Here is a 26,295-nt window from a genome sequence, read left to right as displayed (position 1 = left end):
GTCCTCACCGCACAGCACTGCCCCCTAGTCATCATGATCTACGGAGCAGCCCTGGACAACGTGGATTATTTCTCATACCTCGGGAGCCTCTTATCAACAAGAGCAGACATTGATGACAAGATTCAACACCACCTCCAATACGACAGTGCAGCCTTCGGCCGCCTGAGGAAAAAAGTGTTCGAAGACCAGGCCCTCAAATCTGCCACCAAGCTCATGGTCTACAGGGCTGGAGTAATACCCGCTCTCCTGTATGGCTCAGAGACATGGACCATGTACAGTAGACACCTCAAGTTACTGGAGAAATACCACCAACGATGTCTCCGCAAGATCCTACAAATCCCCTGGGAGGACAGATGCACCAATATTAGCATCCTCGACCAGGCCAACATTCCCAGCATTGAAGCACTGAGCACATTTGATCAGCTCCGCTGGGCAGGCCACATTGTCTAAATGCTAGACACGAGACTCCCAAAGCAAGCGTTCTACTCGGAACTCCTTCATGGTAAATGTGCCAAAAGTGGGCAGAGGCAACATTACAAGAACACCCTCAAAGCTTCCCTGATAAAGTGCAACATCCCCACTGACACCTGGGAGTCCCTGGCCAAAGACCGTCCTAAGTGGAGGACGTGCATCCAGGAGGGCACTGAGCACCTCGAGTCTCATTGCTGGGAGCATGCAGAAATCAAGCGCAGACAGCGGAAAGAGGATGCAGCAAACCAGTCCCACCCTCCCTTACCCTCAATGACTATCTGTCCCACCTGTGACAGGGACTGTGGTTCTTGTATTGGACTGTTCAACCATCTAAGGACTCATTTTAAGAGTGGAAGCAAGTCTTCCTCGATTCTGAGCGACTGCCTATGATGATGATGAGAGGTCAAACACCTCTCTTCTGCTCATCATCCCCAAACTCTTGAAAAGCTCAAATCCATTCAAGACTTTAATACTGCACCAATATCTGGGGGTTGTTTCACACCTCTCAGACAGTCAGACAGGATGCAATAAAAGTTTGACCTCTGATACCTGATCCTTTTCTCACCCCCAACCTTTCTCCTCTCTTTCTTTGTCACAACCTTTCTTGTCTCTATTTTTCATCGTTATGGTAATTGTTTCTGTGACTGCTCCTGTCTTGTTTATGTTCCACTCCAAATATCCCATCCTACATGTTCTTTCCTTTTTTTTTCATTCATCCTCAGAATATGGCCATCTCTAGAAGGTGATGGTGAGTCGCCTTCTTGAACCGCTGCAGTCCATGCGGGGAAGGTGCTCCCACAATGTAGATAGGGAGTTCCAGGATTTTGACCCAGCCACAATGATGCAACAGCTATATATGTCTAAGTCAGGATGGTGTATGACTTGGAAAGAAATGGAAGGTGATGGTGTTCCCATGCATCTGCTGCCCTTGTCTTTCTAGGCTGTGGAGGTTGTGGGTTTGAAAGTTTCTGTCAAAGAAGCCTTGGTGAGTTGCTGCAGTGCATCCTGTAGATAGTACACACTGCAGCCATGGTGCACTGGGAGTGGAGGGAATGGGTGGGGTGCAGTCTGCTTTGTCCTGGATGGTGTCGAGCTTGTGGAGTTATTTTGTAGCTGCACTCATCCAGGAGTCTGATTGTATTCAATCAGACTCCTGACTTGTGCCTTGTAGGTGGCGGAGAAGATTTGAGGAGTCAGGTGAGTCATTTACTGCAAAATACCCAGTCTCTGACCAGCTCTAGTAGCTATGGCATTTTTGTGTCTAGTCAAATTGAGCTTCCGGTCAAAGGTAAGCCTCAGGATGTTGATGGTAAGGGATTTTGCAACAATAATGCCATTGAATGTCAAGGGGAGGTGGTTAAACGGATACATTTCGCTGTATCATCATTCAAGACTCATCATACCATCTCATACTTAGTTAATCTTTCTCGGGATCTCAGTTGTGGAACTGCTCAACACCCTCAGTCCTCCCTCTCTCATACAATCTATAGGCTTTTAAAACGCAAAGTTGGCATGACCTTGTGACTACTTCCGGATATACCTCACCTTTCCTCCTACTCTTGTCAACCTTGGTGAGCTCCTGTATTTCACTTGGCTTCTGAATAAAATAAAAGCAGTAGTCGACCATTGCCACTATACTGAGGGGATTTTGGACAAGTTCTTGGAATAGCGTCATACAGCTCTGTTAAAAACATTCGTGTATTAACCATCACGTTTTTTTCCAAATTTTTTATGACTTAATTCTGTTTATTAATCTGCTAAAGTGTCCCCCAAGACACCCGGGGCGGGGAGGCACAATCTTTTCAAATCCGTTCCAAAGGCGTGTATATAGGTTGCCTCTGGGAGTTTAAGCAAAGATTTACACGTCTTCACTGTGACTATATGTATGTATGCATGTCAAACGATTTCGGTCCATTGGGCAAGATTGAGAAGACGTAGCTAAAATCACCTATCGCAAGCCATTGCTGTGCTTCATTAAAACATGCTTTCGTCTTGATCATGATGTGGTCAGTTCAATCTGATGTGGGATCCTCAGCTGAACACACGCTGGTGACTGCTGGGAAATATTCCCGATAAGGCTGCATTGCCGCGGTGACGCGCATTCACCAAACAGCAAGCGTGTCGAGAGCGCGCATCCCAGAGCCACAGAGAGAGAGAAAGCGAGAGAGAGGAAGAGAGAGAGAGAGAGGAAGAGGGGGAGAGAGAGAGAGAGAAAGGGGCAGAGAGCATCTGGAAAGATGGAGCATCTCCATCACATAGTGACACTATAACAATCGGATCAAGGGCATCAGCACCATATCACTGGGATTTTTTTTTTATTTTTTTAATGTAAAGATTAGAAGATTGGGTCTTGCATTTTGCATTCAGGAGCTATCGAGGAGAGAGAGAGAGAGAGACGCGGAGAGAGGGAAAGATGTTGCCTTCACAGGAAGCCTCTAAAATCTACCATGACAATTACATGCGGAATTCCAGAGCCATCGGCGTGCTGTGGGCCATCTTCACCATTTGCTTCGCGATCATTAACGTGGTGGTGTTCATCCAGCCTTACTGGATCGGAGACAGTGTCAACACCCCCTACGCCGGCTACTTCGGCCTCTTCCACTACTGCATCGGGACAGGTTTGAACAGCCGGGATTTAATATGCCAGGGGACCTTCTCCGACTTCTCCAGCATCCCCTCGGGTGCCTTCAAAGCGGCGGCGTTCTTCGTGCTGCTGTCCATGGTGCTGGTGCTCGGCTGCATCACCTGCTTCGCTCTCTTCTTCTTCTGCAACACCGCCACTGTGTACAAGATCTGCGCCTGGATGCAGCTCCTGGCAGGTAGCGGGGGCGGGCGATGTATATATATGTGGGGAGATATATGTGTAGCAGTGTGTGTGTGTGTGTGTGTGTATGAGGAGAGAGAGAGGAGGGGGAGAGCAACGCCTTGGCATTCCCCAGCTTGCTCTTCTTAACACCAAAACGTTAGCGGAACCTTAAATACCGCCAGTTAATGGTGCCCGAGTATCATCCACCCAGCACCATCTCTCATCCCATGACTGTTGTTAATCGAGGCTATGCATTGGGGACATGTGGCAGGTTATATAATATGTAGTGCAATGATTAAAGGTAGCGATAGGACGTGGATGGTTACCATTGACGGCTTCCAAGGCTCCAGTGGTGGGTGACTTGAATGCAATACCAAGTTAATGTGATGGATGGTAAGGTACTGAGTCTTTAGTGATAGGACTGGAGTAACACCCCCGGATCTTCAACGCTATCGAACCTATGCTATCTCGTACACCAGACTGAATGTCTTGACTGGACGGTATAGAATACCGGGGGCTGTAATATTTGCTCAGTGTGCACTGTCATTTTGTGTCTGATGGTTGATCGGGATGATTGACGGCTAGGTGCAGATTATTGATAGCTGACATTGACAGAGGGCTCCCTGCACAGATGTTGGATAAGATTCGTGTCTCTGATCCCATTAATGCTCTGAATTAATTGAGACTGCGAGATATGGGATCACCGATGGAAACTGAAGAGTTAATTGATCACTCGGACAGAAACTGACTACTAATAAAAAAAAAAGAATTGCTCTACCAGGCATGGACGGGGATATTGTGTTATTTTTATAGTTAAGGGTCTTTTTATTCAAATATGTAATCAAACTGAGTGATGTCGGCACAGTCAGACACATCGACAGACAATATTGTGGGGCTTTTGTGCAAGCAATTAGTTGATTTGATTGCTTTCAGGAAGATAGACCTTCGGGTGCTGAATTTAGTATTCTTCCCTCCTCCTCCCTTAATTTGAGTTCGTCCATTACTAGGTCCGGGTGAACACCGAATTATTAGAACACACGAGAGTGAGCGTGTCAGCGCAGCGCGTCGCTGCATTCGTCGAGTGTAGGGAGCGAATTGATTATAAGACAGTTGCTAGCGAGTGGTATGAGTTGTATCCTTCTGAGCCGGAGCTCTCAGGTAGGGGATTTGCATTTCCTCGTTCTTATGAAGGGGAGGGGGCAGGCCATCATTGAATCAGTATACCAGTGGACACGCAATGGTGTTACACAGTTGTTGAATCCTCTTTATACTGCAAGAAGTAAACTGTATATAATAGAATGCGAGGTTCCACTGAATGCAAGGTATTTGTCTCCCAGGGGCCCTCTTTTAACAAATATCTTAAAAACACAATCAGCTGAAAATATTTTGGTTTAGGCGTTTGCGTCCACTTGTATCTAGGCGGTGGGCATCGATAGGTCTCATAAATTCATCAAGTCTTGCTAAATTTAAATGTTTTAAGGAATTTCATCGTTGGAGACGAAATCACCAAGCCAGATTACATGAACTCGACGTGGAATTCAAACTGAGCCCCACGTTTCTTTTAGGTTAAAGCCATGCTTCTTTCGCCATTTACTGGATTAGATGGAGAATCGTATTGCTTATCAAGGCCAGGTGATAAAGGGTAGGGTTGAGAGAGTGCCTGTGGGTTAGCTCTTGGTCCTACCAACTTATAGGACAGGAAAGTACCGTCCGGTCCATCCAGCCTCTGCCACACAATTGTGATGCTTTGTGTATCACAATATATATATATTCTCCACCCCACCCAAAATCCATGTGATCGCCTCGGAGAGGTGAAAAATCAGATGCCAATTTGGGAACAAAAATCTGGGGAATTCCTCTCGGCTGTCAAAACTAGTCCAGAAGATCACTGTGCCCGATAATTCCCTGCAGTACCTATCTTTTGTAAGACGTGATCTCCGCCTCAGCCAGAAACCGGTCCAGCTCTCGCCTGAAGGAATTCAGCGAATCGACATCCATTGCAGGAGCGGACAGCCTGTTCCAGAGGTCCATTATTCTCCAGGAAAAAAAACACCTCCTGATATCAAATGTGGTACATTTTGGTAGGAAGAGTAAGGAGACTACAAATCCATTGGAAAATAAATCTCTAAATGGCTTAGAGGGATTTGGGGGTACAGATCACAAAGAGGCAATGCAGCTTAATAAGGCCATAAAAAAGCAAACAAAGCACTGGGGTCAATTTCTAGAGGGATAGAATTGAAAAGCAGAGAAGTTATGCTGAACTTTTTTCGAACCTTGATTAGACCACACGGAGTACTGTGAACAGTTCTAGTCTCCATATTATAAAAAGGATGTAGCGTCACTGAGGAAGGTGCAATAAAGATTTACTGGGATGATGCCAGAACTGAAAGGTTATATCTATCAGAAGAGATCGAACAGACCGGGGCTCTTTTCTGTAGAAAAGAGAAGACTGAGGGGTGACCTGGTAGAGGTCTTTAAGATTATGAAAGGATTTCCACACGTGGGGGAGACCAGCACTAGGGGACAAAAATATAAGATAGTCGCTAATAAATCCAATCGGGAATTCAGGAGTAACTTATTTTCCTAGCGAGTGGTTAGAATGCGGAACTTGCTGCCACAAAGAGTAGTTGAGGCAACGAGCATCGATGCATTTAAGGGGAAGCTAGATAAACATATGAGGGAGAAAGGAATAGAAGGATATGATGATGGGCTTACATGAAGACGGGTGGGAGAAGGATCGTATGGAGGCTTGGACCTGTAAGAATGAATGGTCTATTTTTTTGCTATAAATACTGTGTACTATGCATGTAATCTAACATAGATCTGGTCTTGTACAACTTAAAATTGTAACCACTGGTCCATCCTAGCCTATTTAATTGGAACAAATGGTCAGTTTGAACACAATCTATTCCCTTCATCATTTTATAAACCCCAATCAGATTACTCCTAATTCTACACTCTAAAGTGTAGAGTCCCAGCTCTTTTAGCTTATCTTGATAACTAAGACAGTCCTGTCCTGTCAGCTCTTATCATTGTGCAAAGATTAATGGATTGGTTACCGTTTATAGCTGATCAGCAGTGGTATTAAACGGTCATTATGGAGAGACAACTTCCACTCATTGAGATTCCCAAATTAAAATATATATTCTTATAAATCATGTTGGTCCTTGTATTCAGAAAGTTCAAAAGAAGCTAAGTGCTTGGTATCAGTCATTTAGCCACAATGTTAATAGGGTCGGCATACAACAGGAACATTGGCTTTGATATTATGCTGTGAGGTAATTGTGTATGAATGATTAACGTCTATGTTTGAAGCTCCTTTCCACTATTTTTGCAGATCTGCTCACCCATTTATTTTAAACAGGTTAATGTCTTCATTGAAACCGAAGAGAAGGATTTCAGATGAAGGCATTAAGTGCTCACTGCATAATTTCAAAGTCTTTATAAAGATGGTTTTGCATTTGTAAACAAAATCCGATATTGGCTGGCTGTGCATAATTGTGATAGCACCTATGTCATCATTGCGGTCTAAGCTTTTGGGCTCTGTGTCTCTGTGCAGTCATGCAAATTATGGAGGTTCATTTGCTAACATGACGAAAGCTTTAACAAACATTTTTACTTAAAGGGCAATAAAATAGTGTTGTGAATAAAAGCACTGTCCTTCCTGGTCAGAAGCCTTGCGTTGGATCACTGTTGGAATCCGAGATGAAATCAGTTTTCAGCAGTCTCAAGCCAATTCTTAATGGGTGCCTATATTCAGCACAAATTGGCACTGTTGGTCAGAAAGATGCCAAAAATAGTCAGTCTGGGAAATCGAATTATTGTCTGGGGTTGTTCTTTTGAAATTGGGTTTCAGTGTTGATAGAGTGGAGAAAAAATGGTGGGAAATCAATTCCCAGCATAACATCTTTGAATTGATGGCCACAAACAATCATTTAATCCTTATAATGTCAGCAGTTCTAAGGTTGACCACTTTTAACTTTTCACTTCCCTCCAACATTTATAGTACACATTTCAGTAGCGTTTTTTCCTCTGTACAAAAACAAACACCTGATTATAATCGCTCAACCATTGGTGGACATGCCTTCTGTTGCTTTGGCCCTAACTCTGGAATTCCCTCTCCGCCTCTCTACCTTTCTTTCCTCCTTTAAGACGCTCCTTAAAACCTACCTCTTTGACCAGGCCTTTGGTCACCTGCCCTAATTTCTCCTTATGTGGCTCGGTGTCAAATTTTTTGTCTCATAACACTCCTATGAAATGCTTTGCGATGTTTCACTATGTTGAAGGTATTATACAAGTTGTTGTAAAATATAATTTTAGATGCAATTTAAAAACAAACTTTTTTTTGCTGCTTATCCTGTCTCCATTTCCCTCCCCGCTTCATATTTTTTTCCTCCTTGTATTTTAATTTTAATTTTACATTTTTTTTTCTTTCTAATCTAGCTCATTCCGTCTATTCTAATCTTTTCCCTCTTAAATGTTAAACATTTTCCTTGCTGGCTTCCTTCTCAATTTTCAAAAATCTGGCCTTGGGCTGAACACCAGCTCCAATGAAGTGCCAAAAGATGTCAAGAGTTTATAAACTCATATCTCAGATATGACGAGATCAACCATTGACATATAGGCATCAAACCAGGAACAAGCTTCCGAAAGACCAATAAGCTGATTCATGTCCCACTGTGTTCTATTGTAGCTGGATGAGATAATATATCAATGAAGAGGGAAGGGTTTAAAAAATGCAACTTTTACAATAGTTATGATGTGGAATGAGACCTTCTGTTATGTTAATTATGTCACACTCTTTTGCTGTGAATGCAACTTTCCAAAACTTGAGAGTTTCAGATCTACGTCAATCCAGATCTGCTGACCCTTCCTGCAAGACATATACAGGGCCTATACCTAGATAAAGGAGCATAGTTCACAATGGTTAGCATTTAGAAATTTCAACCACAAACTTCCTTACAGATAAAAATATTATATTATGTTACATATTATGCATTTAACTGGAGGCTAGATAAGCATATGAGGGAGAAGGGAATAGAGGGTTATGCTGATAGAGTTAGATGAGGAAAGATGGGAAAAGGCTCGAGTGGAGCATAAACACCAACATGGACAGGTTGGGCTGAAGGGCCCGATTCTGTGCTGTATGTCCTATGTAATCCTATGATGTTTGGAGTGTGTTACGCAGCATGTGTAAATATTAATGGCACAGAAGTGCAAGATCAGACTTCTGTGAGTATGAGCTAGGACATGATACATCAGCACGCACAGATGTTACACTCATACCTTAAAAGAAAAAAAACAATGATGAAATGGTTTGTGATTCTGACTTGCATCTGAAACTGAAAAACACATAACAATTAAACTCTGATTCACCGCTGTCTCTGTTTCTTCAACAATTAGATTTTGTGGCCTCAAATTCATACAAAAAGACAATCGGACCTATACCTGAATTGAGCAATGATTCCAAGAGTGTAGAGCAATTACATATTGTAGCTTTAAAGGGTTAGACACCTGGACCCTAAAAATCCACAGCCATTCTGGTGTACTCCTGCTGAAGCAGGAATCTGCTGGAAGAGCCACAAATGTAGATTGGAATGTCCATGTCTGCTTCATGTTGCAGTTGAGAAGCATTCAGCATTGCTTTGCATCTGTAACAAAGTGTGGCATCAAGAGTATGAAACAGTACATGTTGAAGTAGAATCATAGGATCATAAAAGTTTACAGCACTGAAGGTGGCCATTTCGGCCCATCGTGTCCATGCCGGCCAACAAGTGGCTATCCAGCCTAATCCCACGTTCCAGCTCTAGGTCCGTAACCTTGCAGGTTACGGCACTTCAGGTGCACATCTAAGTACTTTTTAAATGTGGTGAGGGTTTCTGCCTCTACCACTCTTTCAGGCAGTAAGTTCTAGACCACCACAACCCTCTGCATGAAGAAATCTCCCCTCAAATCCCCTCTAAACCTTCTACCAATTACTTTAAATTAATGCTCCCTGGTTATTGACCTCTCTGCTAAGGGAAATAGGCCCTTTCTATCTACTATATCTAGGCCCCTCATAATTTTATACACCGCAATGAGGTCTCCCCTCAGCCTCATCTGTTCCAATGAAAACAAATCCAGCTTTTCTAATCTGTCCTCACAGCTTAGATTCTCCACTCCCGGCAACATCCTCGCAAATCTCCTCTGTACCCTCTCCAGTGCAATCATGTCCTTCCTGCAATGCAGTGACCAGAACTACACGCAGTACTCCTGCTGTGACCTAACCAGTGTTTTATACAGTTCAAGCATAACCCCCCCTGCTCTTGTATTCTATGCCTCGGCTAACAAAGGCAAACATTCCGTATGCCTTTTTAACCACCTTATCTACCTAGCCTGCTACTTTCAGGGATCTGTGGACATGCACTCTAAGATCCCTTTGTTCTTCTACACTTCTCAGTATTCCCTTTCCTTGTTAGCCCTCCCGAAATGCATTACCTCACACTTCTCTGGATTAAATTCTATTTGCCACTATTCTGCGCACCTGACCAGTTGATTGATATCTTCCTGTAGTCCGTAGCTTTCTTCTTCATTATCAGCCACACAGCCGATTTTAGTATCATCTGCAACCTTCTTAATCATACCCCCTACATTCAAGTCTAGATCATTGGTATATATCACAAAAAGAAAGGGACCTAGTACTGAGCCCTGCGGAACCCCCTGGAAACATCCTTCCAGTCGTAAAAACACCCATCAATCTTTACCCTTTGCTTCCTGCCTCTGAGACAATTTTAGATCCAACTTGCCACTTTACCCATGGGCTTTTACTTTTGTGACCAGTCTGCCATGTGGGACCTTATCAAAAGCCTTGCTAAATTCCATATACACTACATCGTACGCTTTGCCTTCATCGACCCTCCTGGTTACCTCCTCAAAAAATTCAATCAAGTTAGTCAGACACAACCTTCCCTTAACAAATCTTCATGCTGACTGTCCTTGATTAATCCATGTCTTTCTAAGTGAAGATTTATTCTGTCCTTAAGGATTTTTTTCCAATAATTTTCCCACCACTGAGGTTAGGCTGATTGGCCTGTAATTACTCGGTCTTCCCTTCTCCCTTCTTAAACAAAGGTACCACATTAGCAGTCCTCCAGTCCTCTGGCGCCACACCTGAAGCCAGAGAGGATTGCAAAATGATCGTTAAAGCCTCTGCTATTTCATCTTTTGCTTCGCTTAACAGCTTGAGATACATTCCATCCAGGCCTGGGGACTTATCCACTTTCAAAGCTACTAAACCCCTTAAATCCTCCTCTCTCACTATGTTTATTTCATCTAATATTTCACACTTCTCTTCCTCGCTAGTAGTATCAGCTTTGCCCCTCTCTTTTGTGAAAACAGATGCTAAGTATTCATTAAGAATCATACCCACAACTTCTGCCTGCATCATCATCATAGGCGATCCTTCAAACGAGGATGACTTGCTTCCACACCAAAAGAGATGAGTTCACAGATGTTTCAATGAAGGACCCGATATTCCAGTCCTGAACTCCAGGGATGGAAGATGCCTGTGCGTGGGTTTTTTAACGTGCGGTGTCCATTGCATTTCAGCCACCACACGGGCTTGACAGAGCTAGTTCTTTATCCAGTGGCAAGGGTTAACCAAGACAACTGGAGACCTGCTCTGCTGCAAGGAACTAGTGCGCACACATATCGCAGTGTAGGCTGGCCCATGCTGCCCCTGGGCCCTCGGCTCTTCTGGGCCCACAGATTACCCTCATGGTATCTAATAGGCCCTGCCCTTTCTTTAGTTATCCTCTTGCTCTTAAGCGAGTTCGGACCCAGGGGCCCAAGGGCAGCCTGGACCAGCCCACACTGCGATACATGTTCGCACTAGGCCCGTGTAGCACAGCTGGTCTCCAGTTGTCTTGGGTAATCCTTGCTACTGGACCAAGACCTAGCTCTGTCAAGCCCGTATGGTGGCTGGTGTGCAATGGCCATCCCACATAAAAAAAAATGCACACACATGCATCTTCCACCCTTCAGGATGTAGTTCAGGTCCTTCAATGAAACACCTGTGAACTCGTCCTTTTTTTTTGGCGTGGAAGCATGTCACCCTTGTTTCAAGGGACCGCCTATGATGATGATGATGAATAATTTATCTTTGGGTTTTACTTGATTTTACTTGCCAAGAATTTTTCAAGCTCTCTCTTTGCTTTTCTAATATCCTTTTTAATTTCACCCCTGGACTTTCTATACTCCTCTAGAGATTCTGCAGTATTTAGCCCTTGGTATCTGTCATAAGCTTCCCTTTTTTTCTTTATCCTACCCTGTATGTCCCTTGATATCCAGGGGCTCTAGATTTGTTAGTCCCACCCTTTTTCTTTAAGAGCACATATTTGGCGATCCCTACAGATCTCCTCCTTGAATGCCTCCCACTGCTCTGACACTGATTTAGCTTCAAGTAGCTGTTTCCAGTCCACTATGGCCAAATCACCTCTCAGCTTAGCAAAGTTGGCTTTTCCCCAATTTAGAACTTTGATTCCTGGTCTATCCTTGTCCTTTTCCATAACTACCTTAAATCTAACTGAATTATGGTCATTAGCACCTAAATGCTCTCCCACTGATACCCCTTCCTCAAAACTAAATCCAGAACCACCTCCTCCCGTGTTGGGCTTGTTACATACTGACTAAAAAAGTTCTCTTGAATGCATTTTAGGAATTCTGCTCCCTCTATACCCTTCACACTAATTTTGACCCAGTTAATATTAGGATAGTTGAAATCCCCTACTATTACTGCCCTATAGTTTTTGCACTTCTCAGAAATTTGCCGACATATTTGCTCTTCGATCTCCATCTGACTGTTTGGGGTTCTATAGTACACTCCCAGCAATGTGATCGCCCCTTTTTTGTTTTTCAGTTCAACCCATATGGCCTCATTTGATGATCCCTCTAACATATCAGCCCTCATCACAGCTGTAATAGTTTATTTAATCAATACCGCGACCCCCCTCCCTTTTTACCCCCTCTCCATCCCATCTGAAGATCCTGTAACCAGTCTCATTTTTAATATAGTGGGAGGAAAATTGCAGTCGGAGGCTTCCATCGTACGAACGCCTCCGACCCATGGTGGCAAACATTTAAGCAGATATTTCATAACTCTCGACAAACATATATTCCAGTGAGAAAGAAAGACTCTAAGAGAAGGATGAACCATCCGTGGCTAACTAAGGAAGTAAAGGATTGTATCAAATTGAAAAAAATCTACGAAAGTACCTGGTGGTCCCGGAGGAGCATAGGATTCTGGTCGGAGGCCTAGATTCGTTGCGCAGCACATGGGAGATGTCTTTCAAGTACGTAGGTACATGCTGGAGTCACGTGGGCCTGGACCACCAATCACTGTGCTGTATTCTCATTGATAAAAATGAGAACACCGTTTGTACGAGTTCCCATTACTATCAATGAGAATAACCCACTAAAACACTGAAACACAGCATTATAAATAAATAAAAACACCTCACATATTTAAAATTAATTGAAATTAAATGTAATTAAATGTTTTAGAAAAAAAAGTATTCTTTGGAATTTTTTTTAATAGGGTTGAAAATAAACTTACCTTAATGGACAGGGTTTTTAATATAAAAATGAGTGTTTAAATTTAATTATCATATGTTTTAAACGTGTTATGCTGGTAAAAGTAAGCTATGCGCCTGTTTTTACCAGGCGTAAAAGTTTGAAGGACATCGCTGGGCATGAGTTGGGCAAATAGCCTAATCCCTCCCGCACGGATGTCCATCTCCTGAGGATGTGTAGGATCTGTCTAGAGAAATCTTGACAGATCGGAAAAGCCGGTTTTCGGCGCATGCACATCGCGCCCCGAAAATCGGATTTTGTGAGGCTTCGCCGGGTCCGTGCACACTTCGTACACACCTGGTAAGGCCGGAACTTTCAGCTCCATTATTTGTGGATCTCCCATGGCGCTTCTCGTGGTAAATCGGAGTATGTGCTGTCTTATAAGGACACCAGTGTTATACTATGTAATTCACAATGTATTATTCTGCGATTATAGTGTAGGGCCCTGTAAGGTATTTGCTTCATGGGTTCTTGCTTAGGAATTCATAGCAACACATTGCTATTAAGAACTAGTTGGTTTATTTACAAAGGTTTAATAATCAAACTACATATCACCAGTTCATCCACTCGGCTCACAACTGCACACCTCATTGTGAATGACTTAGACCCAACTAACTGAGGTTTTATTGAGTCTTGTGAACTAAGCCACTCGCAATGCAACAGCTCCACAAACCTGTGAGCTTACTCACAGGTGCATACATTACAGGCCCCAACAGGGGAGAACATCCCAGCATAAGTGCCAATATGCACCCATCCAGGACCTTGGCCCCTGAGCCTACCAAAGATTGCAGGACTGAGAGGACGTCCTCTGTTTTGCATGGTAATGGTAGGCATGCATACCACCAGGTGGCTCACTTGCCTGCCAAAGCTGGAAAGTTTGAAAGGTGAATCCAGCTGCCTCCTCTGTAAAGCAACCACATCTTGAGAAACGATGTACATTTTCTTTTAATCGGGTCCAAGCCGCAAGTGGGCCCCACTTCTGTCCTTCAGTGGTTAGGTATTCCTGCCATTGTCAAATTCGGCTGAGTCTTTCTCGGAGCTGGGAAATGGGAATTCCCAATGTAGGAAGTCCACATATCAGGCTCCACGTGCTCATTTCAATGGCCTTGCTTAGAGTAATGGAGACTCTGCCCCCACAAGGGCAGTTGGGGAACTTCCATGTTAGGCCAGGAACTGGATAGCCCTGTAAAAAAAATTTTCTTCAAGTATTTATCCAATTCTCTTTTGAATGTTATTATTGAATCTGCTTCCACCATTCTTCAGATAGTGTATTTCAGATCGTAACAACTTGCTGTGCAAAAAAAAAAATCCTCATGTTTCGTCTCTGGTTCTTTTGCCAATTCTAGAGGAAATAGTTTCCCCATTTCTATTATTGATTAAAGGGAAAGGCAGTAGACAAGTGGTGGCAAACATTTAAGGAGATATTTCATAACTCTCGGCAAACATATATTCCAGTGAGAAAGAAAGACTCTAAGAGAAGGATGAACCATCTGTGGCTAACTAAGGAAGTAAGGATGGTATCAAATTGAAGACAAAGGCATAGAATGTTGCAAAGAATAGTGGAAGGCCAGAGGATTGGGAAATTTTTAGAAACCAGCAAAGTACAACTAAAAAAATAATAAAAAGAGAGAAGATAGTTTATGAGAGTAAACTAGCAAGAAATATAAAAACAGACATGAAGAGCTTTACAGGCATATAAAAAGGAAGAGAGTAGGTAAAGTAAAAGTTGGTCCCTTAGAGGATGAGACTGGGAATTAATAATGGGAAACAGGGAAATGGCAGAGGCTTTGAATTAATATTTTGTACCAGTCTTCATGGTAGAAGACACAAAAAGCATTCCAATAATTGATAATCAATGAACTATTGCATGGCAGGGGCAGGGGGGACTTAAAACAATCACTTTCACTGGAGAAAAAGTACTAGGCAAACTAATGGGACTAAAGGTGGACAAGTCCCCTGGACCTGATCGCCTGCATCCTAGGGTCTTAAAGTAAGTGGCTGCAGAGATAGTGGATGCATTGGTTGTAATCAACCAAATTTCCCTGGATTCTGGAGAGGTCCCAGTGGATTGGAAAACCGCAAATGTAACGCACTATTTAAGAAAGGAGGGAGACAGAAAGCAGGAAACTGTGGACCAGTTAGCCTAACATCTGTCATTGGGAAAATGCTGGAGTCCATTATTAAGGACATAGTAGCAGGACATCTAGAAAATCATGATACAGTCAAGCAGAGTCAGCATGGTTTTATGAAAGGGAAATCATGTTTGACAAATTTGCTGTTGCTCTTTGAGGATGTAATGAGCAGGGTGGATGAGGGGGAACCAGTGGATGTCATGTGTTTGGATTTGCAGAAGGCATTGGATAAGGTGCCACATAAAAGGTTACTGCACAAGATAAGAGCTCACGGGTCTGGAGGTAACATATTAGTTTGGTTAACTAACAGAAAACAGAGAGTCGGGATAAATGTGTCATTTTTGGGTTGGCAAACTGTAACTAGTGGGGTGCCACAGGGGTCAGTGCTGGGCCTCAACTATTTACAATCTATATTAATGACTTGGATGAAGGGATCAAGTGTAATGTAGCCAAATTTGCTGATGATACAAAGATAGGTCAGAAAGCAAGTTGTGAGGAGGACGCAAAGAATCTGCAAAGGGATATGGGGCTAGAATCTCCACTTTTTTTGCCTGCTTAATGCCCATTTAACGCCCATTTTACCACTGAAATGACGTATACTGCCCATACATCTCCCATTTTGGCACAAAATGGAAACTGGCGGGCATTTTTCAGAAACTTATCGGTGAGCGTTACTTTCCCCACGTGGTTAACGGCGAGACAAAATATTACCACCCGCACACTTTTTTGGGGCGGAATCAGCAGGATGGGTGAACTCAACGCCCATAATATTGCCCAGCGTTAGTTTCCGCACGGAATTAACGCTGAGATTCAATATTAAAGCCCGGTGACTGTTTTTTGTCGTAAAGAGCATATTTACCCAAACTAGCGGCTATGGAGATCGCCCATCGTCAATTTCATCACCTCGCACACATTTCGCCTACAATATCGCTTGCTCAAAAAAACGCCCACAAAAAGTGGAACTAACCGGGACGAATCACAGCGTTATGGACGCCATGTTCTAGATCACATGTCGCATCCTTTAAAAGGCTGCTGTGCTTCAACCTCGGCAGAGTTCGGATGTACTCTGCAGGTCATTGGAGTTGATGTGAACATCTCTAAAAACATCTTGACCACACTGTGACCGATTAGAATTGAAGAGGTGTGTTCATCGGGACATTCCTTGTTTGTGTGCAATTGGTGGAAAACAGAGAGCTGCAATGGGGCCTGTCCTTTCCCACCCTCTCTTGGTGACCAAATACATACAGCAGACTCGACATCGCTGAAGGAATGCTGCACTGCATTTTGTGCCCAATGTACGAAGTGACAGATAGATGAGGAAGACCAGATGTTACACCCCCCCACAAGTACAAGGAGAAGCATTCTTACCTTGACTTGTCTGACACCGCCTGCCTTCGGAGACTGTGCTTCCACAAAGAGGTTATCACTGAGGCATGCCAGCTGATAAGGGCAGATCTGCAACCTGCCAGCACCATCAGAACTGCAGTGTCCGTCGAGGTCAAAGTCACCGCGGCACTGTCGTTCTATGCCTCGTGTTATTTTCAGGCCACAGCTGGCAACATTTGCGGACTTTCTCAGCATGCCACACATCGCTGCATCAGACAGGTCACTGAAGCCCAGTACGCACACAGGAGGGACTTGATCAACTTCCCTATGACCAGGGAGGCACAGAGTGAGAGGGTTCTAGGTTTCTCCAGAATTGCAAATTTCCACAAGGTGCAGGGAGCAATAGACTATGCATATTGTGATGCGGGCACCTTTTCAGGCTGCTGAAGATTTCAGGAACCACAAGGGATTCCACTCCCTGAATGTCCAGCTGGTTGTTGACTACCAGCAAATTATACTGGCAGTGAATGCTCAATTTCCGGGCAGCATCCATGATGCACACATCCTGTATGAGAGTACTGTATCTGACTTGTTTAACAATGAGCCACAAGATCAATGTTGGATGCCTGGGGACAAAGGATATGCCTCGCCAGCTGGCTGATGAACCCCCTGTGTGACACCCACACCAAGGCCGAGAGGCGATTCAGCGAGAGCCACAGAGCAACTCGCAATATCGTGGAGAAAACCATTGAAGTGCTGAAGCAGCGCTTCAGATGTCTGGACCACTCAGGAGGTGAGCTCCAATACCACCCTGAGCAGGTAGCTCAATTCATGGTGATCTGCTCCATGCTACACAACTTGGCTATCAGGAGGGGACAAGAATTGCCTGATGAGCCTGTCAGTCCACCTCACCAGAGAGAGGACGAGGAGGACAAGGAGGCAGATGCTGACATCGGCCCAGACAATTAGGCTGACGCTGAAGCCATGCCCCCACCCCCTGTAGGGCCCATGGTGGCATGATAACTGCAAGAGCCTTACGTCAGGAGCTCATTAATGATCGCTTTGCCTGAAAGAACGTTGGTGGTATTTACGAGGCTCAAACACTGCTGGGTGTGCAGGTCATACATCAATGGTGGGCATCACCTTGGTGACAGTTAAAGTTAAAATTGATTGAAGTCAAGTATGATTATACCCTTTGATGTTAAGCGTGTAATGATGCAGCTATCTGAGCCAATGTGCTGCAAGGTTTTGTTAAATAAAAAACATTTAAACCGAACATTAGTCTGAAATCATCAGTATTTCTGTACAAACCAACCCTCCCCCCCCCCCCGCTTCTCCTCCGCACCTCTTCCCCTTCTCCTTCCCCTCCTGACTGTAAGCCGCCTGGCCGAGGAGGTCCTCAAGCAATGCTTCATTGGTGGTGGTGGGGGTGGGGGGGTGACGGCCGAAACGCTGCTTGGACGGATTCGGAAGAGGATGGTCCCGAGGTGGGAGCGTGCTCCGAGCCAGAAGCAAGATATTGCTGCTGGCTCTCGTGTGGTTGGCAATGAGGGTGCGTCACCTTTAGGTGCAATGCGGCGCTCTGGGACCACTGGGAGCCCTCTACCACCAGTGTTCCTGCCTATCAACTCCAGGGCCTCCTCTATCCCTTTCATTTTATATGTTATTTGTTGGACAAAATCTCAATGCCAACTATGTTCTTGGTGCTTAGTGGACTTTTTGCTGGTGGTGAATCTCTGTCGTTCCTCCCACAAAGCAGCCAAACAAGCACACACCATAGCCACACACGCTTTCAGTCCCTCTGAGCTCCCTCTCTCTCTGTTTCCTCTTCTGCGCATGTCATGGTGACCCTTGACCTCCAGAATCGCGGCAGAAGGTCAGAAAAATTTAACACTACCGCCCATTTGTTATCGCTTGCGGCAACGCCCATTTTCAAAAATGTAAACTAGGTGTTTTGAGAATGGGTAAGAAACCGGAAATCTGAAAACGCTTTTTTACTGCCCACACCAGAAATAATGTCCATTTTGGGGCAATAAGCACAAAAGTGGGGCTTCTAGCCCGTGGATAGGCTAAGTGAGTTTGGCAGATGGAGTATAATGTGGGAAAATGTGAAGTTATCCACTTTGGTAGGAAAAATAATAAAGCAAACTATTATTTAAAATAGGAGGGATTACAAAATGCTGAGGTTCAGAGGGGTCTGGGGTCTTTGTACATGAAACACAAAGTTAGTATGCAGGTACAGCAAGTAATCAGGAAGGCAAATGGAATGTTGCCGTTTATTGTAAGGGAGATGGAGTATAAAAGTAGGGAAATCCTGCTACAGCTGTACAGGACATTGGTGAAACCACACCTGGTGTATTGCGTACAGTTTTGGTCTCCTTATTTAAGGAAGGATATACTTGCATTGGAGGCAGGTCAGAGAAGGTTCACGAGGTTGATTCCTGAGATGAAGGGGTTGTCATATGAAGAAAGATTGAGCACGTTGGGCTTATAATCATTGGAGTTTAGAAGAATGAGTGGTGATCTTATTGAAATGTATAAGATTCTGAGGGGGCTTGACAAGGTAGATGCAGAGAGGATGTTTCCCCTTGTTGCGGAATCTAGAACTAGGGGGCATAGTTTCAGAATAAGGGGTCGCCCATTTAAAACAGAAATGATGAGGAATTTCTTCTCTCAGAGGGTCGTGAATCTTTGGTATTCTCTACCCAGAGAGATCTGGAGTACAGATTTTTGAATGATAAGAGAGTTAAGGTTATGGGGAGTGGGCAGGGAAGTTGAGTTGAGGCCAGGATCAGATCAGCCATGATCTTATTTAATGGTAAAGCTGGCTTGAGGGGCTAAATGGCCTACTCCTGCTCCTTTTATGTTCTTATGTTCTTACATACCTTATTGAATCCCTTTAGCATTGTAAACACCTCCATTAGATCAACCGTCCACCTTCTAAACTAAAGGCAATACAAGTCAAGTTTCTGCAAATCTGTTTCCACAATTTAACCCTTTGTGTTCTGGTGAATCTGTGCTGTATCCCATCCAAGTCCAATATATCTTTCCTGAGGTGCAGTGCCCAAAATTCAGTACTCCAGCTGTATACAACTGAAGTATAACTTCCCTCAATTTTGTATTCCAACTCCCTAGAGAGAAAGACCATTGGCATTTTTCATTGCTCCACGTTCAAAAAATGCAATGCAGCACTCTCTAATGACTGCATTGGACTGTAAGCCTAGTTTATGCACTCAGACCTTGTTATTTGTCTTGGCTTGAACTTGCGACCTTATGCCCCAGAGGTCAGAGGGCTGCCAACCAAGTCAAACTGATACTTCAAATATTCCATTTATGCTCAGTGAATAATCTGTTTTCCAATAAAGTTTACTAATTGAAGAACATTTCTGAGTGAGATATTAGAACTTTCTCTTGCACAATTGTAATTTTATATGAGATGATTTTAAAGGTGAATGTTTTAGCATGTACTTTTCTGGGATTGGTGAAGTGTTGAAATAACAACTGTCTTGTAATTGCACGTAAATTTCTGTGTAAAGAAGGATATTACTTGCATAGATGAGCAAGTACATGCACCTGGGACTAACAGCTGAAGTCATTGCATTATTTGAGTGAATATAGCAGAAGTAGTTGGAAAAGGCAAAATACTGCAGATGCTGGAAATCTGAAATATAAACAGAAAATGCTGGAAATACTCAGCAGGCTGGGTAGCACCCATGGAGAGAGAAACAGAGTTAATGTTTCAGGTCTGTGATCTTTCATCAGAACTAGAAGATCTTACATATGTAATGGTTTTTAAGAGGTAGGGAAGGAATGAACAAAAGGGAAAGTCTGTGTAAATGATGTGGAGAGAGGTCACTACTGTGGTACCCTTTATATGCTGAAGTTTACGCATACTAGGTGGAGCTCAAAGCATGGTGGAAGCATCTTTATAAGGAGGTTGGGAATTACCAACCAATAGCAAAAACAGTAGCCACATTCTAGTTAGGAGAGTTTCTGAGCACAGGTCAATTGACACCCAGAAACTGATATAGTTTTAAATTATGCTTGCTTATTGCAATTGACATATCTGAAGGAACTCTGTTTGCTCGTATTTATTTTTCCTTACTCAGACTCTAAACATTTGAGTTCTTGGTCAATGTCTGTTTGTATTTCAGAGCATATCCCATGCAACACCATGGCAAACACCCACATAGCTGTATATACAACATATCTGCAGATTAGCTCTTGAACCTAAATAATAATTGCAGTGGACCACCTTTAGAAAATAGTTCTTGCTTATCCCAATTAGTTGGCATAAATGGTCAATAATCAAGTGTGACTAATGACAGTACAGAGCAGAGCACAGACTGTTGTTCAGTGACTTTATATGGCCGTTGACATACTTTGAGACCAACATGTCTTCTCGAGTCAAGGAGTTATTCCTCTTAGCTTAAGGCTGATGGTTCTGAGGACTATGAGCTAAATTGTCTTCTGTTCCATTGATTTCAGTTGTGACCTCAAGTGTGTTAACAATGTTCTGATAGTTTCTGGTTTAGACATTTGAACACAGTCACTTTTCCAGGGCAATGCGTACCTCATAATTGGAGTCAGGATTTGTTGTTAACCATGGTGAAAAGCAATGACAGTAACTGCCAACTTGAGGGCTACTGAAATGATTGAAATCAAGTTCTTGGACATGAAGCCAATATCCTTGTTTTAATTCTCTGCTACAGATTTTATGATGAGTTTGTGTCCCACTCATTATCACTTTCATGCACAATGATCATCCACCTGTAACATGCTTGTCAATCAGATAGATGTTCCAGTTCACAGCTTCTTTTATTTCCTCAATGCTGTAGTGCCAGGCACTGCGTACATTGGCTGACATATTTTCGTAGAATAGTACAGCAGAGAAGGAGGCTATTCTCGTGTTTATTGTTATATTTTATTCATCGCAAAATGGTTCGATATTCTGAGGAAATCCTCATCCAACTGGAGTAGAAAGCAATGTTAATGCCACTTCCTGCTTATCGGTCGTTTCTAGGCTGGTAAAATGCAAGTGACAGGAACAGGAGCCACTGTATATGTCTTGGGATTGTAATAAATCTTTTAATTTGCCTTGAACATTTTGTCTATTTTCTTAAGTGCAGATTTGAATCTTCGACTGTCAATGTCTGTAGTGTGGCTTTGAAAAGCTAATTAGGGAGTTAGGAAGTGTAGTCAAGGCTTTGAGAAAATAAGATCATGGTAAGAAATAGAGCACTTGGATCTTGCAGAATGGCAATCATGGCCTTAAGAAATACAATCAAGGATAGAGAAAATGGGGATGAGTCTGAGGAAGTGTGATGAGGACTGGAAGAAGAACAATCATGGAGTAAGTAGTGTGGTCTTGGATCTGAGAAAGTGAGATTGAGCCTGGAGAATAATGAACCAAAGCTTCCAGACTTCAGTCCAAAACACCTTGTTGACATATTAGTCTCCCAGCTGTGCAGCCACGGTTGAAGCCCTGTTTTGTTCTGTTCTCTACCACCCCCCATTTACTCCACACACGCACACGCGTACACACACACATGTGCACACATCACTGCTCTCAATAAATATAAAATGTAACCTGAGTGGGGATTATTTACTTTGAGGTAAACTAGGGGATGTAAGACCCTGCAAATTGACCTCGGATATCAGCTCTAAGGAGGGGAGCATTTTTATACTTTGAGGTCCCGGATTAGATAACCATGTTAGATGTACAGTAAACCTCACTTGATTTTGCCTTCATATATTTTCCTCTATTTGCAAAATCTGTTTTTATTTTCACGGCAACTTTTTTGATAGCATTACCAAATGGAAAGATGGAAGATGCACGTAATTATGTTCTTAACCTAACAAGAACCTGCGGGAAGCTTCCCACTTTCTGCAGCGAATGTGTTTATAGCATCTTTGAGATTGCCAATTTGTGGGCAGCTTTTACTTTGCAGCTGTGGTGAGAACTGGGTTGAAACTGCCCTAACTCATTTCATTTAAGGATTGTCACAACCAGCTTTCATCTTAACAATTTGGGCGAGAGAGCAGTGTTTCAAACCAATTGCACCACGCGCAACCCACAAAGTTTGTTCTCATACATTGAGTTTTGATTAATCCTTAATTGAATTATTTAACATTATATTTCAGGTTAATGGTGACTTCTCATTAAGAATTTATGTCAAAAGTATGTAAGATCAATAACCAAGTTAAGGATTAATGAAGATAATTATCTGTTGAAATTGCAAACCCATCCTATCATAGAATGGTTATAGCACAGAAGGTGGCCATTTAGCAAGAGCACTTCAGTTAGTCCCACTCCCCCGCCCTTTCTCCGTAGCCCTGCAATTTATTTTCCTTCAGGTACTTATCCTATTCCCTTTTAAAAGTCACAATTGAGTCTGCCTCACCACCCTTTCAGGCAGTGCATTCCAGATCCTAACCACTTGCTGCATAAATTAGTTTTCCCTCATGTTGCTATTGGTTCTTTTGCCAATCACCTTAAATCTATGTCCTTTGGTTCTCGACCCTTCTGCCATTGGGAGCAGTTTCTCTCTATTTTCTCTGTCTAAACCCTCACAATTTTGAACACCTGTATCAACTCTCCTCTCAACCTTCTCTGCTCTTAAATAACAACTCCAGCTTCTCTAGTCTATCCAACGTAACTGAAGTCCCTCATTCCTGGGATCATTCTCGTAAATCTTTTCTTCACCCTCTCGAAAGCCTTCACATCCTTCCTAAAGTCCAGAGTTGGTGCCCAGAATTGGACACAATACTCCAGTTGAGGCCAAATCAGGGTTTTTTAAAGGTTATTCATTTGCAATTTTATGTTGGATATAAATTAATCCTTTGCAATTTTGTGCACTATCTATGCGATCACACTTTCTCTCGTGACTTAATAGCAAAAATTGTCCAAAAACCTTTCAAAGTTGTTAAAAGTATTTCATTTTTTTCTCAAGAAAGCAAGTCACATTTCAAGGAGGTTGTACTAGACAGATGTTTTTGTAAGCAGTTGTCCATTGATTGCTATAATTATGGCATCCTTTACAAAGGCATCTTTTGCTAGTGGTTATTTGATCTGGGACCTCTGACATGGTCTAGAGTGACATGCAGTGTTGAGGATCACAGTGTGTACTGCATCTAGAAAGAAAGAAAGACTTGCATTTCTATAGCACCTTTCACAATCTCAGGACATCTCAAAGCGCTTTACAGCACCAAAGATATGTAGTCACTGTTGTAACGTAGGAAACGAGGCAGCTAATTTGCACACAGCAAGCTCCCACAAATAACAATGTGATAATGACCAGATAATCAGGGTTTTTTTTAGTGATGTTGATTGAGGAATAAATATTGGCCAGGACACCGGGGCTAACTACAGTGTCCATGTACATATGCACACGGAACTCATCATGTTTAAATTGTCTGGATATAGGTAACTCTACAGTGGTGTTCCATGCCTACACTGGCTCTCAGGTTTCCATGTGTACAGTGGTAATCCAGCCCATTTTGCACCCCCACCAAAGTAGAATTTCACCCCTTTAATTCCATCACTATTTGATTTGACTCATATTTGGCATGTCTTATCATGTATGGCTGAGGGAATGATCAGTAGGAAAATAAAAGCAGTTACAGGGCAGCCATTGTTGAAGTTATGTATTCATTTAAATTGAGCCCTGATACATTACAATATGTGCTGCATGTGTATATTATAAAGATAAGAGGAGGGAATTTTAACTACAAAAAAATGAGTGGGTTGGGGTAGGTTCAAGTGTCAAAAATGCGAATCCCAACTGTAATCCGCTTCCAAGCCGCCCAATTCCAATTTTAACGGAGACGGGATGGGGTGGGGGTGGGGGGGGGTCGGAGGGGAGAGGGGAGAGGGGGAGGGGATGGGAACGGGCAGCCGACCTGCTCCCAGGAGGTGGGTTTGTAGCTTAAATGTCAATAATCACTTCCCACCCCCCCCGGATCGGACCCCGTCCCAAGTCGGTGACCTTACCGCCACCCCGATCGGATTCCCGCCCCCCCGTCCCTCAGTCGGATTGGATCCCAGTTAAAACTCTACAGCGTGCAGGGAACCTCTGACTTCCCGGTTTCTCCCACTCTACAACCAGCGGGACTAAACGTCAAAATTCTTGCCTATGTCTCTCGGGTTGATAATGGGAGCCACAACAGGATGAACAAGGTAAGTGGCGGAATATAGTACTAAGTGCTTTAAAAATAATAAATGCTTGTTTCTCAGTTGAGCTCCATTGGCCTTCCCCTCCTCGAGCGTGGGGGGTTTAAAGGTGGTGCTGCCCCCTCTGGTGCCCTGCCTCTATCGAGCATCTTGTGCCATTTTCTCCTGCGAGGAGATAGAGTAATGTGGAGAAGGCTAGCAGTTGAGTGTGTGCCAAGTGGCATTGGAAAGACAATGGAGGAAGAAACTGGTGGGTGTGAATGGGTGGTATGACCCAATTAAAGTAGAGAAAGAGTTTTTAGGGTTGTGCATGTCAGTAATCAGTGTTCGGGGAATTGGCAGCCATAATCCCAAATTTGAGCCCCTGTCTTAACCAAAATGCTAAGTGGAGGGTTAGTTGTGGAAATGGTTTAAGAGGGTGAAGAGTGTGCTGATGGCCTAGAGTGGGCAAGGAAAAAAAGCAGGAATGTCCAGCGTTAAACCTTGCCTGAACTGGTTGAACTTTATTTGTCACTGGTCTGCAATCCTGTGGGTGAGGGAATTGGCACTCGGTGCTAGTTATATTTCAATAACATGCTTATTGGTACATAGACCCAGGAGTCTGTGCCTCTGCTCCTGAAGTGTGCAGGCTGAACTGTTTTTAAAGATTGCACTCCAGTTTCCATGCACTCCAGCAGTTTCCAGCTGTGGCTCAGTGGGTAGCACCCTTGCCTCTGAGTTAGAAGGCTGTGGGTTCATGTCCTACTCCACAGACTTGAGCACAAGAATCTAGGCTGCTACTCCAGTGCAGTACGGAGGGTGTGCTGTACTGTCAGAGGTGTTGTCTTTCACTGAGGCTCTATCTGCTCTCTTAGCTGGATGTAAAAAATCCTATAGCATTATTTTGAAGATGAGTTTTCCCCGGTGTCCTGAACCAATATTTATCCCTCAATCAACATGATTAAACAGATGTTTGTGGGAGCTGTCCCGCTAAAAGCTGTTTGCGGGAGCTTGCTGTGTGCAAATTGGCCGCCGCGCGTCCAACACTACAACAGTGACTACACTTTAAAAAATGTACTTCATGTGCTGTAAAGCACTTTGGGACGTCTGGTGGTTGTGAAAGGTGCTATAGAAATGCAAGACTTTTTTTTTTCAACATGCACTTTACACCAATCACTACTCCAATGGGTATGAGCTGATCAAAAAACCCTCCTGTAAATGCCACTCATGACCACTGACCGATGCAATTTTTTTTAAAGGCACAACAGCAGCACATTCAGCCCATAGATTTTTAACACAATAAAAGGATTTTAAAACATTATAATAGCATGGTTACCTTTACCTACAAAAGTGTTTCTTGTGTCTTTGAGTATCATTATTATGGTTTTTATCTGGATTCTTCAGCCGCTCTCAAAAACCGAGGCTTCAAGTTGATATTATCCTCAGATCTATCATTCTGTCAGCTGAAGGGAGTTCCCACTGCACCTGTACCTGAAATTCCCAGGAAGCCCTAGTCTGAGGGTGTACAGAATACAAGATAGTTACTGATCATAGAATCATGAAAAATTACAACACAGAATGAGACCGTTCGACCCATCGTGTCCGTGTCAGTCAAAAAAGAGCTACCCAGCCTAATCCCACCTTCCAGCATTAGGTCCGTAGCCCTGTAGGTCACAGTTCTTTAAGTGTATATCCAAGTACATTTTAAATGTGATGAGGGTTTCAGCCTCTACCACCCTTTCAGGCAGTGAGTTCCAGACCCCCACCACCCTTTGGGTGAAAAAGATTTCTCATCTCAC

At 43.4% G+C, this 26,295-nt stretch overlaps 1 protein-coding gene across 1 annotated transcript in view; it reads left to right on the top strand.

Moving 5' to 3' along the window:
- Positions 1 to 2,681: 2,681 nt before the first annotated feature.
- The window catches only part of lhfpl4a (LHFPL tetraspan subfamily member 4a), a 186,011-nt gene continuing 162,397 nt past the window's right edge, over positions 2,682 to 26,295 (top strand). The window contains exon 1 of the mRNA XM_070895512.1: positions 2,682 to 3,290. Within this exon, the coding sequence (XP_070751613.1) occupies positions 2,885 to 3,290 (406 nt within the window). The 5' untranslated portion in view covers positions 2,682 to 2,884. The remainder of the gene's footprint in view (positions 3,291 to 26,295) is intronic.

This window comes from Pristiophorus japonicus, chromosome 12 (genome assembly GCF_044704955.1).
Source record: "Pristiophorus japonicus isolate sPriJap1 chromosome 12, sPriJap1.hap1, whole genome shotgun sequence".
Lineage (NCBI taxonomy): Eukaryota > Metazoa > Chordata > Chondrichthyes > Pristiophoridae > Pristiophorus > Pristiophorus japonicus.
This window is presented reverse-complemented; position numbering and strand designations above follow the sequence as displayed.